This window comes from Amblyomma maculatum, chromosome 1, assembly GCF_055883805.1.
Source record: "Amblyomma maculatum isolate TAMU_Amacu chromosome 1, ASM5588380v1, whole genome shotgun sequence".
NCBI lineage: Eukaryota > Metazoa > Arthropoda > Arachnida > Ixodida > Ixodidae > Amblyomma > Amblyomma maculatum.
Window position 1 is genome coordinate 266,469,246 of NC_139344.1, and position 13,509 is coordinate 266,482,754.

Here is a 13,509-nt window from a genome sequence, read left to right on the forward strand (position 1 = left end):
AAAAAATTTCTTCTTTATAATAATACAATAATATTCTACATCTATTGAATGCCAAAATGGGGCCACAGTTTCACTTTCGCTTTACTGTGCCCATATTCTTACTACATAGTATATACAAGTTAGTGGGATTGTACTGTTTTGAGTGAAGTAACTGGGTTAAGTTTAAAATAGCAGGAATAGGTATGCTACCTCTCCCCACTCAGTCTCTGATAGGAAACCAGGTGAAACAAGTCTGCTGACTTTTTCGACAATTGTTTCCTTGCATCAATTGAGAGCTGCTTTCCCAAAGCAACGAACACCTAGCCGTTGCTCTGAGATGAACAATGCAACCATGTAAAACTAAATTTTTCTCTGTGGTAGCCTCATTTTCTGAATAGAAGACAGTGTCTACAAACCCCGACTTCGGGGACACAATATATAGTTAGTACAGTAACTTTATGCGACCTTATGGACATGACTGCCATGCTATTTAGGTGGCTTACAGTGGCAATTATAAGGATGACTGCAACCAAGATGCACAAATTTTGTTTAAACTATAACTGAGACGACCACGGTAGTTTTTAAAAAAAAGTGAAGAAATGAACTAAATAAAACCGGTAATATCTATCACTGTTATACCAACAACCGTTCTTGTCTCTAGCAGCGCTGACGCAAGTATGGCGGTGGCATTGGTTGCGGGATTTCTTTTTTGAAAGCATTTTAAAAGTGGATCAAGCAATGATGAAAGTAGCTGCACTTTACTGAAAGAGAGAAAAGTAGGCTGGGCCTTAAGGCGATATGAACAAAAATAACTCTCTGACGCTCTGGCATAGTCATGAAATGCAGCATATTCACTTCATCCGCTGCAGGCAGCTACCATGTTGGCTGCAACAAGAGGACGCAGCATGTTGCCACCATCTGCTTAAACCTGACTTTCTTGGTCAATTTAAAGTATATATTCGTGTCTAAATTATGATTTCTGCCCTCATTACTGCTGCCAAGGGGTCAGATCTACCTGAATATGTCAGTATTTTTATAGCCATCTCCAACAGTCGACTGTTCCTTTAATGTGCTAAAGCATTACAAACTGTGCAATTCTTGTGCAAGTAAATGGCACATGTGCCATAGAGGATGACTACGAGGACATTTCAGGGGAAAAGTGTCAACATCTGAGGGTGACAAGCGGAAGCCATTCAAGGAGGCGTCGTTTTCAAGCTCATCAGTAGCAGTGCATTTAGTTCCACAGCGTTCAACTTCATACGAGATTGAAAAGAAACGAAAGAGGTTGCGCGAAAGTCCTGGATGGCGGTTTTGAGAAGTCATGGATGTCCTTGCAAGTTGAGCTATAATGTGTGACTATGCGACTGCCTAGTTGTGGTGCTGCCAACTATGTGCACGTAATTGTCACCTTCAGCTTGAACACCACACCAAGCTGCTGTTGCTGTGCAGAGCGCCTCATTTGGGCATCTAAGGAATTATGACGTAGGCACGATTTGTGTAGTTGGTAGGTACTCTGGCTTTGTCATCTGCTACAGTGTGCTGGCTAACAGCTGTACAGGCCAAGGCAAGTGCAGAAACTTGATGCAGCAGACACTGCGCCAGAGGACTTACCTACGACTTCTACAGTGCCTGTGCAACAATTTTCCAGGCACCTGCAAGAGGTGCCCTACTGAGCACCAACGGCATGGAGTTGCTTTCATGCTGGAAGCGGATGCTCGTATATATAGGAACAGAAGTCAAACGATTCTGTTTTGATTAATTCTTTTGTGTGCCATCAAATGTGGTTAAACTCATTACTGTGGTACCACAAAAGAAAAAGTGAGAACGTCATAGTTAAAACACAAGCTTGGGAGAGTTGGTAATGCATTACATGGAGTGCAAAACAAGACTTGGGCAAAGGGAGAGCATGAGGTTGAGCACCAACTACCAGCTGAAGTATATTGCTTGACCCGCTTGAATAAATATGACATGTTCAAACTGCTACAGAAAGTGCAAAAAATACATTTCAGAGATACTCACTAACAACTGCTGATGGTGACAATAGTGACATGATTTCGTTATGGCTCAGAATCTTAATAGAGCAGTATGTAAGCCAAACAGGAAGATGCTTCAATAAATGAAAGAGCATCGTAACAATGTACTATCGCGCTGAGTATGAGCTACATCACGCGAGCGCATGCCGGAGAACACTCCATGGTTGTACAGTGGCACCAGTTGAGACGCATTTGGGAATTATAGGGAGCGAATGTGGCTGTTTCTACGAGCGCGCATCACCTTTGCTAGCTTGCTGTCACCCTCGCCCTCATTTTCCTTGCGGTGATATCGGTGCCGAAAATGGTAACGGCAGCTATGGTCCGGCAGCCAAGCTTCGTGCTTGGGCATGTCCTGCTTCCTGAAACCTGTGATATCTGGTCAGCCACCTTTTTGCTCAATGACTTCATGCTGGGCAATGCAGAACTTTGTGCCACACGCTCATACACACTTGTAGTTTTCAGTTTGCTGTTAAGTCTCAGTAGACAGAAGAAATCAATAAACAGCAATTGAAACAGCCAACAAATAAACAGGGCCGAGATAAAGAAGCAAATGGGGCAACGCATGGCTGCCGAAAGCGCCCTACCCTTTCCCGATAGCGGCAAAGAACGATATTATCGGCGCCACTGTCCAACCATAGAGTGTGCTAGGCCACGAGCTTGGGTGGTGTAGCTCATACTGAGCGCGATAGTACATGTAATGGTGAAATAAAATGTAGGAATACGCTGTAGGGACCGTGGCAGCAAACCATGCAAGCTGTACTTTGAGGAGATGAAATTGGTAAGTACACAGTAATCTCGCTCACAAAATTCTTGAAGCTGCTGAAATCACAAGGGTAAAGGATGCATGCATCAGCAGTTCCTCAATAGCAATATCAGAAAGTGAACTAAGTTTTTTAGCCACAACGAAATGACACCGCTGTTGTCACCACCAATAACTGTTAGCACGTACCTCTGATGTGTATTTTTTTGTTATTTGAACCAGCTGTATTTATTTCGGCGGGTCAAGGAGTAGACTTCACTTGATAGCCAGCACCCGTCCTCGTGTTTTTCCTTTGTCCAGGTCTTGTTTCAGGCTGTTTTTATGCAACATCATTGTCCAAAGGGAACTCGAGGTGAAAAGCAGTGAAAGTGTTACAGTTGATAGTCTTTTCAAGTAGGCACCAGATTGAAGCAGCACGCCCCTTCTTTACCTTTCTTTCATTGCTTTTATGTCACTTTAGTAAGTCATGCATATTTACCTTCCCTGTTTCTATGATGCTGTTTTTCATTTTGTGACTTCTCTTTATTATAATCTTTTTTTTTTTTTTCCCTCGTATTTACTGCCAAAAGATGGCAGGCTGTGTATATTTAGCTACTACAGCATTATATGGCAGTAAAACTTGTAAAATCGCTTCATTATTTTAATTTTATGCATTTAACTCTTTTAATGTGCAATGGGGTCCTAATAGTGGCCCACTTGACAAAAATGCAACTATGTATATTAGTTGTGAAAAATATATGGCTACAGGACTAAAACTAGAGCAGAATTGGTAGAATAAGCACTTGAGAACAAGGTACTGAACGATAGCTTTGCTGTCTGTTGTGCACACATAGCTGTGCATTTGCTTTATCCACATAGTCTGTGTAAGCTGCTAAATTGCCAGCATTGTTCCCATGGCTGTTGAGGAAGTAATGCTTTACATGGTGGCAATATCACTGTTATGTAAAAGTGCAAGTAAAAATTACTCCTGATGAATAGAGATCTTTTATCTTTTTGCACAGCTTCAGAGCTTCACGATGAGAAAACTGTGGCCTGGGCAAGTATATCAAGTGCTCTTATGCTGTTGCAGGTTCGGTTCCAGAAGGAAGGTCTTGAGCATTTTGAAATGTTTATACGAGTGCTGCTTTATGCTTTGCAGGCAAGCTGCCCAAAAACTATGATCCTAATGTGGACCCTGACCCCGAGCGCTGGCTTCCGCGGCGTGAGCGTTCTACTTTCAAGAAGCGCAAGGACAGAAGAGGAGCCAGCAGTGCTATCGGTACTAAATATTGTAGTCATGTGTGCATGCATTTGCGCGAAGGTGTGCATGTATGTTTTTCCCATGGCCCATTTTCTTGTCCTTGTTTATGACTCCGTACGATAGTTTGAATTTTCCCCTCTGTGGTGACCGGAACTCATTTTATTCCAGGGAAAGGCACGCAGGGAGCAGTTGGTTCAACGTCAGAGGGGTAAGTGTAGCAGATGTTGTGATGCATGGTTCTTTATCAAGTTTGAAATTCTCACTTGATCTACCCCACCTTTTTCATGCTCTTGAATGGGTCTGCTGTGTTCTTATGGTGGAATATTGAATTTTGTAGTGGTTCATTCACACGAATTACATGAAGGTGTCCTCCCTTTCACGTGTGAAAATGACATCTTGTAGCCTGCAGCATGTTCCAAGCAGTTCTAACAGGTAGCAGTTAGAGCTGCATATATAGGCACACCTTGGGCAAACACAGTATTGGTGAGGTCACTCTTACCAGGGAGACTCTTTAAGTGTGAAAAATAATGAGGCTGCTCTAGTATATTTTCAGCCCATGTGGGCTTGGCATGTTGCATATTGCGGTGAATAGAGGTGACCTATAATGCACCATGGTGGCTTAGTGTTCGGCTGTTGAAACAAGGTTGAGACATCGAATCCCAGCCAAAGCAGTCGCATTTCGATGGAGGCGAAATGCAGAAATACTCATGCATATGAGTTCGGTGCACAGTATGAAGTGGTGAAAAGTAATCTTCAGCTTGCCGCTATGGTGTGCCATATTACCGACCCACTGCTTTGGTACATTTATCCCCACGTAGCATACTGCACCAGAAAGAAGCCGACAAGAGTCATAAACCAAGGAAGACATAAGGAAATGTTTTTATTATTGTTAATATGTGGTGTTGGCAAAAGGGAAATTAACAGTGTAATCATTTTATTGCTGAAAGATAATTGATTAGAAAGCAGAAGAAAACATTTTCCGGCGATTATGATACTCGGTAATGTGAAATTCAATTGCAGTTGTTTGGATAGTTTGGTCTTGTGATGTGCCGAGGTAAATAATTTGAGAGAGATGTGTATATATGTGCATGCTTAGTTACAGCCTACTCTATATTTTCCTGCGCATAGCTATCCTTCAACCAGTGTTCACTTCTTTCCCAGTCCTTGGATGTTATAAAGGAGGAGGTACTGGTGTAACACTGGTTTGATACCTGCTGGTGCCACCCCCATTCTTCATTGGCCTTGTGTCGTGTGACGTTTGTATATTCTGCACAAACATATGTCACTGCGGAAATATATAGGCGACTCTTAAGCTCCATTTCTAAACAATCACCGGAACGTTTTCATCACTGCCGATTGTTATTCAGTTTAAATGGATTTTTCATTTATTCTTGACACCAGCGCAAAATTTTTAATTTTTTTTTAAATTGGAGCATGGAAAGGAAAGAAAGTTAATACACTTAAGAAATTCAAAATAAAAATATAGAACGGAAACTTGTTTCACTTGCCCATTTCACTCACCCTTTGTCAACATTATGCTATCAGTCAGAATCGCACCTTTAACACATGCAGCAGAAGCTGGCACAGAACAGTTGCCTTGCCAGGGCAGGCCACAGCGGGGAATATAACAAAGTAGTCCTTCTGCATATGCGACATGGACATGGCACGGGCGACTAACTCATCAAAGGAAGCTTCCTCGATGTTTCTATTTTCGTAGGATAGGAAGGCACACCAGCTCTCCCCAGCCTCGCCTTTTGTTTGGTTTTTCTCTTCACATTATTGGCTGAGCTGTGCTGACTGCCTTTCTTTTCTGTCGCTGTCGTTTTGGTGCAGTTTAAGTGGCATGCAGTGCGCTCGCCTTTGTGAAAATTTGGAGCTAAATGTAAAGTATAGCCTCTGGTGTTCTTGTTAGGCTTCACTCGCTTTCATGTCTTTGCTTCACATTTTGTTCCTTGCAAAACACCTTACAGCACTCGCACGCAATATTTTAGGTCCACTTCATGAGTACAAATGAACAAAGTTAGATAGATGTTCACCCAGTCAGAAAGCCATGCAAAGTCTGGCTACAGCTCATTTCTACTGCTGAAAATCTCCGCTGCGTTCCAATGTCATCAGCTCAAAATGAACATTTGTGGAGAAGGCTGAAATATCAAATGTTAAGATTTCAGCGATCTCTTAGGGCATACACAATGTACCATACTATGCAGACAAAACATAATGAAGACCACATGCCTGCCTAACATTGCTAGGCCCCTTCAAGGACATGCCGCGACAGTGTTAATGGCTTGTCTGCATGCTTCTCCTTGCAGATCCTCATTTGCGTACATGCACTTTGCTGCTGGCCTAATTATTAATCACTAATTTGTACCTCTATTATCTCATATCTACTCATTAGCATGCGCCCCGCCGTGGTGGTGCAGTGGCAAGGTTGCTCGACTGTTGTGCCAAAGGATACGAAATTGATTCCCGGCCGCAGTGGCCACTTTTTGATGGAGGTGAAACACAAGATGCCCATGTGCTCTGCGATATCAGCGCACATGAAAGAAATTTCTGGAGCCCTCTACTATGGCTTCTCTCATAGTCTGAGTTGCTTTGGGACGTTCAAACCATCATTGGCATGCACTTGTGCATGCTAGCTAGGTAGCTTTGAAGTGGCTACCATTATCTATAAGTGACCTATGCTCAATGGGCATAGTAAGGAAAGAGATAAAGTTACTTGTGTTGTAGCTTTGCAGGCACTTTTGAGACCGATGATTTTTTACTTTCTTTCAGCACAATTGCCGTAAGTTATTTCCACAATGCATGATTACTAACATCACAGCTTTTTACATTTATTATCTTTACTCTGGTTTCCTATTTGACTGTATATCTAAGGTTGCACGAAAGCTTTACTCACTTAGTTTCTGCATTGACGAAAGAGACTGAGTCATCAATTCGTTCTGGTATTCACATAGACATGTGATACAATTGACCTACATAAATGACTTGCCTGCTAACAGAATATCTGCTGGTTTCATTTGGTTTTGGGGTTTAACGTCTCATAATATCTGCTGTACCTATTGCTGATGATTGCTTAATATACAGTGCAGTCCACTTATAACGATATTGAGAAAAATAGAAAATCCGATCGTTATAACCGTTTATCGTTACATGTGGACCGGTGAAAAATAATGGCATAAAAAAAGCCCACACCCACGTATTTTCCCATGCATGTAGGCTTGCCTACTTACCAGCGATGAGTAAATCGGGTTGAACAATGCTAATCATCGTAAAGAGCACTATTACGGGATATATCAAAAGCCACAAAATAACTTAAGCATACTTAAAAAAGTTGGACAGACAAATGTTCATGGTAAACATCTGCTGAGCGGCGATAGAGCTATCATTGTATCCGATGTACCGCCGATAATGGATCATTATGTCTGGTTTATTCTTACGTTGGGCCAATGGAAAAATTGATAAATTACAAGAATTTGATCGTTATAAGTGATATATCATTATACAGTATAATCTTGTTACAAGAAACATAGTTACAAGAGACACTCTGTTATAAGAGACACATGAAAATGGTTTGGTTGGTTTTCCTATGCTTTCCATGTTAACAGCATTGCATACAAAAGACATGGTTACAAGAGACACTCTGTTACTAAGGACAACTTTTGCAGGCCCCTTAAGTAACTTCTTCACTATTTAGAAGAGACAATTAACCCAGGTGCGCTCATGCAACGCAGCTGACTCGTAGTCGTACCAACTCGTATGTGTGGCAGTTTATATTTCCTTATCTAAATTCTGTTCCATATCAGTGTCCTGTTTTGTTGCAACATGTCAGGAACAAAGAAGGAGTGCCTCCTCTTGACTGGGAAATCAAAATGTCGCTGTTGCTTCAGTCGCACAGGAATGTGATGACAGTGGCTGAAACAATGGGAACATTTTGACTTCCCAATCAAGAGGAGGCACCCCATCTTGGTTCCTGACTTATTTTGCAACAAAACAAGACACTGATATGGAACAGAATATAGATAAGGAAATCTAAACTGCCACACATGAGTTGGTAAGATTTTTTGGTTGCAAGAGACATCTTTTAAGGATCTCTTGAGTGTCTTTTGTAACGAGGTTTTACTGTTATCTGGTATCGTCATAAGTGGGCTGCACTGTATTGCAAAATAATAGAGAATTGCAAATTATCTCGTGGTATATTGTAAAGTACCTAACCAATAGTGCTGTCATAAAATTAGTTTTATAAACTACTGAAAAAAAAATGCACACACACACACACACAGCGAGTAAGTATCTGTTGATATTGACTTGGCTAATACAATGTTTGGCAGGAAGTTTTTGATTTGGCATTTCGCCTATCTGCAGTTACTTGGTGCTCTTGAAATGAAGCTAAGCTGGAGTTCTGTGATTATTGCCTAATAATGTTAGGCTCTTAAGAAGGTTTTGTGAAGCCTCATTATGTTCCCATTGGGATATGAGCACTTCTTTTTTCAGAGATGAAAAATGCCATGACCACATTTAAATTGTGTGGATTTGTTTTAACCCTTGTAGTGGTTAAAGCTTACAAGGAGCTGTTCATTTAGCAAACTTGCTAGATGATTCCATAAGTGCTGCCTTTTTTTGCCGCATGCTTAAGCACTGTTCTCCCTCTTGAGTGCTGCTTTACTGTAGCAGTCATCTTTCTCCTCTTGCCAGGGACATGACCCAGAAGACAACACCTCTGCCGAGCCCTGCCGCATCAGCACCGGCAGCAGCAGCAGCAGCAACAGCACAGTCGTCACCAGGAGGCCAACAGGCATCGCAACAGGGCCCCAGGCAACAGAGACCCTTGCCCGCACAGAAGAAAAAGAAGAAAAAGGGTGGCCGCTGGTGAAGACAGCTGGCTTCCCTGTCACTGCCACTGTTGTTCTTTTATAAACAATTTTCATTGCCTTGGCGCAATCACTCTCTTGTACATGGTGGTAGTTGAGCAGTTTTCAGTGTCAACTTTTGCCACTGAAACTGAAAGCCAATGATGGAAGCTCATTTTTGCACCACTATACTAACACATTTTCTTAAAACTGCAGAAAATAGCAGAACGTTGTTCAGCTGCTAATGTAGAGTTGCCATACATAGCTTTGGTTTTTTTCTATGTACATTCAGCTCCATAAAGTCCAGATGCTGGCCTGTCATTATCGATCCTCAGTTCTTTTTCCTGCACATTCATCACAGGTTTCATGATGATGAGATGTGGTGCAACCATGCAAGACACTAATTAGAGTATTGTTTCAGTGACGCCGCATGGGTAAGAGCAGAATCATTTAAATCTTTATAAAGCATGCTGTCTGGGAGCTATAATTGTCATGAAAAATATTGCACACTCTATGCACCTGGCTGTTGTCGCATGCACAAATTGCTGCTCGATAATCTTACAGTAAGGCTCATTCATTCAGATTACTTTCCTGCAAGCATCTCTAATCTGAAGTCAAAATCTAACCTTCCATTCCCCCAATTTAAGTTGTAAAGTAGCCAGACTATATCTTTTTCACAAATTTTGTATGCGCCACTTGAAATCTGCATAGTCATTTCTACTCATTGTTTCTTGCCACCTTAGTAATTTCGGCAATCTTGCTAGGTATTATCTACATGTATCAGTGCACATTTTAATGCTTTCTTCGTCCATACTGCAAGGAGTTGGAATATCATTCCTGCTGAAGAAGTTCACCACACCCGTCCAGCACACTTCAAGGCGTTCATTGGAAGAACAATGAAGAGGCCACCCCCCATAGGAATAAACAGTTGCAGGGCTAAAGACATTATGTAGTAAAATCTGTTAATTAGCTACATAAATGCAGATTCCATACATTTTTGGTTTATGGAGGCTTAACATCCCAAAGTGACTTAGGCTATGGAGACACTCCATGCTTCATAATGAAATGCGTAATTGCAAAAGCTTCTTTGAAAGCATGCGCAAGACGTACAAACATCGGGTGAGAGTGTGACTCGCTGTATGCATGTTGCACTTGTATACGGTAACATAAAAAAAAATATGAATGTGCTAGATGAAATATTCAATAGTCGCAAGCATGAGTCCTGTGACAGAAATTTTTATTTAGATTAACCGATTTTCTTGTTTAAAATTCGATTGACGAGAATATAAATTGAACACCTGACTTGCAAGTTTTCGCATTTTGCGAGGTGGAGAAGGCATACATGCGCATTGCTGTCTTGTTTGAGCAGTTAGAATTAGCTGATCAGGCTTTAGTGTGGCACTAAGAACTTCATTTTCAATGCTGGTTTACTGGTTTTTTCTTCAACCTAGAGGAGGAACTGCTGGGAAATGTTTAGGTCGTGATAATGCGAATTGGAAGGTGCTCGCACACATCTTCCTCACTTCAAGCAACAGCACGCAAGGACTACTCGCTATGCATGTCTGTATGTTCTTTTGGGACTGAATTACGCAACAATCGCATCTCAAAAGCTGTCAGAAACATTTTAATTAGTCTGTTTCAATTGGTTCAGCATGTCTGCTGTTCAGAATCAACCAATAGAAGCAGGGCCAACCGATCCATTTGTGACAGATTTGTGATGTGATATTTCGCAACATGGACCCCTGTACTGCCCTCTTGGCCATTAAGTTTGGGTAATTTTTTCTTGCAATTTTAAATGTAAGCTTCATGCTTGGAATGAAGTAGCATTCATATGGTGCATGACAGGAGTGCAAGTTGACTTGGGAAGTGCAATTTAGAGACGATTTTACAATAAGTTGGTCTTTCCCAACTGCATTATCTGGTCTGCTGGCCTCTGTAGCACGCCATTTTCACAATTCAACTGCAACACACTGCTTTCTAACTAAAAGAGCAGAATGACTACAATAGCTGATTAAAAGTATGAATACTTCATTTGTTAAAATACAGAAACAACTCAAGTTTTGTGGAACATGCAAGCTGTAATACAATTTCTGTGCGGTTCTGTCACAAATTCGGATCCTTGCAGCTGGGTGGATATATATTAAATCTGCCAGACCGTTTGTCACACATAGCTTTCACCCATACATTAACAATACTTCCTGCAATATGTCTATTAAAAACTGTGAGATTTGTGTGGAACATTTCAACTTCAGCACCACTTTTTAGCCAAACCTCATAACTGCAGTGCCGAAAACTAATGAATGCTATATTCCATGGCTGAAGCCAGGAAACTGTCAACTGTTTGTTGCTGCCAGAATGTTGCATGATTTCACACCTAAGTTCCATGACTGGCCCTGGGAAAAAGGTTTCTTGATCTGTGTCGCTTGTGTCGACTGTTTGGATACTACTCAGGCGAACAAGCAGTGGTATAATTGACGAGTCAACTGCTGTATCTTGATAAATGTGGAAAAGCCATTTGGGATTGTCACAGCACAGGTGCAGTGGAACTTGCTCGCTTTGGAGTATTAGCTGCTGCGCTTCTTGTGACATGTGGTATATTCCTCCAAACCGTGGTTCATATTCGGGATGAAATACTGTGTTGTTCTTGTTTATATTCGTCCATGCTGCATAAGCAATCATCATACCTGGAAGGCTTGCAAGAGTTTTGTATGGAGTGTAATTGTCGGGATTAATGCCATATGGAAACATTTCTAAGACTGCTGAACCTGGCTGCAAGAATGCCGACAATATCAATGCCGAGCCATGCATACTAATCAGAAGTTGCGTATCCCTTAGCAATATTATTACTTCTCGCAAGGATTTATTTTCAAGTTCAATAATGATAGGTATAAGCCGAGTGTGTAACCGCACCATGAGTGCCAGTTCGTCTATGTTGGTAATAAGTCTGTTCCTTGTTCTTGATATTATAAGTGCATATTTTTCACTTATGTCAGAAGTTGCTGGCACATTAAGTGCATGAAGAAAGAATTGAACAAAGTATTTAACTTCTGCCCCTGCTGTCTCCAGGTTGGCATTAAGGGGACCTTGGGGTGCCACGAAACCATACTGATACCACGTGCTATCTTTTCGCAGACCAACAATGGCCTTCTTGAAACGGTACCACCCGGATATTTGTCGCCTATGCAATACCTTCCAATTTCTCGCAAGGATTTTGTACAGCTGCCAGTATGGGCCCTTTTCTCTTTCATCAGCCAAGAATAGTGTAATGTTATCCAAGCAGTTCAGCACCTCTTCGCTACTGCTACAGCAGCGCATTTCACGAAGCGTTGAGAATATTGGAATAAGATCGTCATGAAACACATGCATCAAATTGTCGGGGTTAAAACGGCTCATCACCAATGTGTCGGTGTGAACGTCCACGACTCGGAATTGTGAAAGCGCCGAAACGGGCAAATCTACGAAAGTGAAGTAAAATGCTCCATGATCTTTCACAGACGACAAATCGGTAAGCGCAGGATCGTTCCTTTCGTTTACGTCGCCCAGAAGAGTACTTCCTGGACCGTGAAGAAACACGAAATCTGCGGTGTCTCCTCGATAGTACAAGTTTCTGAAAACACAGATTCGAGAGGAATAGTTCAAGCCGCGGCACCACACTGAGCTTGATGCACTGTCCCACGTTCGCCTGTGATGTCGAGTGCCAGTTTCCGTACGGGGGCGATTATCGTACAGATACGCATAATCGAGCAGCTGGTCAGTTAGTAAACATGTCAGCAGACAAATCACGTGGCTGGGACTGAGCTGCATGCTGGATTTGTTTACGTGGCTGCACTGAAAATAGTCAGCCGTCCATTCCGCACAAAGAACTTATCGAACGGTTGGTTATCCAGCTGCCAAGTTTTTTAACACCATGTAGTCGGAACAAAGCGGCCAACATCGATGATGCACAATGAAGTATCGAGCCATCAAGAATCCTACTTGTCGACTTGGTCCACGAAAACAAGTAGCACTTGGGAAATCGGGACCCACGAGGTCGCCAGTACACAGCAAAATGCAAGCAATGCAAGCAGCAAGAACAGTCGTAGTAAAGTGGGAAGGGAAATAGTAGCGGAGAGAAGCGGCGATACTGCTGCCACTGGTAATATGCAAGAAAAAAAAAGGTTCTAACGTCCCTTCCTACTCGAGTCGACTAGAACTATAGCGAATAACACAAGCTCTTGCACCACGCTGAATCCGCAGCGATTATTTTACCGGAGTTCAGAGGAAAAAAGCTCCACAGAGCCATCAGCCCAACTGTTTTCGCCCACACAGATCGTGCTTTACCAACTTTATCCACCTATGCTTTACCCCCACTTGGTCTTGCACGATTACCTTAAAAGCAACAAAGTCAGCTAATAGAAATATTTTTTTAACCTGAAAGCCTAAACCGGCCTTAACCGGGAAAAAGTACTTTTCGCTTCCAAACACGGCTTCACATTCCAGCGCAGGCGGCACAATCGCGCAGTTCCGCGGCGCCAATCTTGCCGCTAGGGAAAAATGCGCCTCTGACAACAGCGCCGCCGTGCGGAGCGCAAGCGTACAGGTGCCAACGCGGACGTATTCGATATGGGCTCAGGCAGCATGAGCGTTTGGTCGGTGAGCTGTTGATCAACA

General features: G+C 42.3%; 2 protein-coding genes across 3 annotated transcripts in view; one reads left to right on the plus strand and one right to left on the minus strand.

Moving 5' to 3' along the window:
* Srp72 (signal recognition particle 72) overlaps positions 1–8,945 on the plus strand; it is a 29,944-nt gene extending 20,999 nt beyond the window's left edge. For both annotated transcript variants that reach the window (XM_084591140.1, XM_084591141.1), the window contains exons 15-17: positions 3,911–4,030; positions 4,181–4,220; positions 8,705–8,945. In XM_084591140.1, the coding sequence (XP_084447266.1) occupies positions 3,911–4,030; positions 4,181–4,220; positions 8,705–8,882 (338 nt within the window). In that variant the 3' untranslated portion in view covers positions 8,883–8,945. The remainder of the gene's footprint in view (positions 1–3,910; positions 4,031–4,180; positions 4,221–8,704) is intronic.
* A 100-nt stretch (positions 8,946–9,045) lies between these two features.
* LOC146206466 (protein O-linked-mannose beta-1,4-N-acetylglucosaminyltransferase 2-like) lies at positions 9,046–13,332 on the minus strand. The gene has a single exon (XM_084591142.1). It carries the CDS (start codon positions 12,661–12,663, stop codon positions 10,963–10,965), a length of 1,701 nt encoding a protein of 566 aa, XP_084447268.1. The 5' UTR covers positions 12,664–13,332; the 3' UTR covers positions 9,046–10,962.
* Between the last annotated feature and the right edge of the window lie 177 nt (positions 13,333–13,509).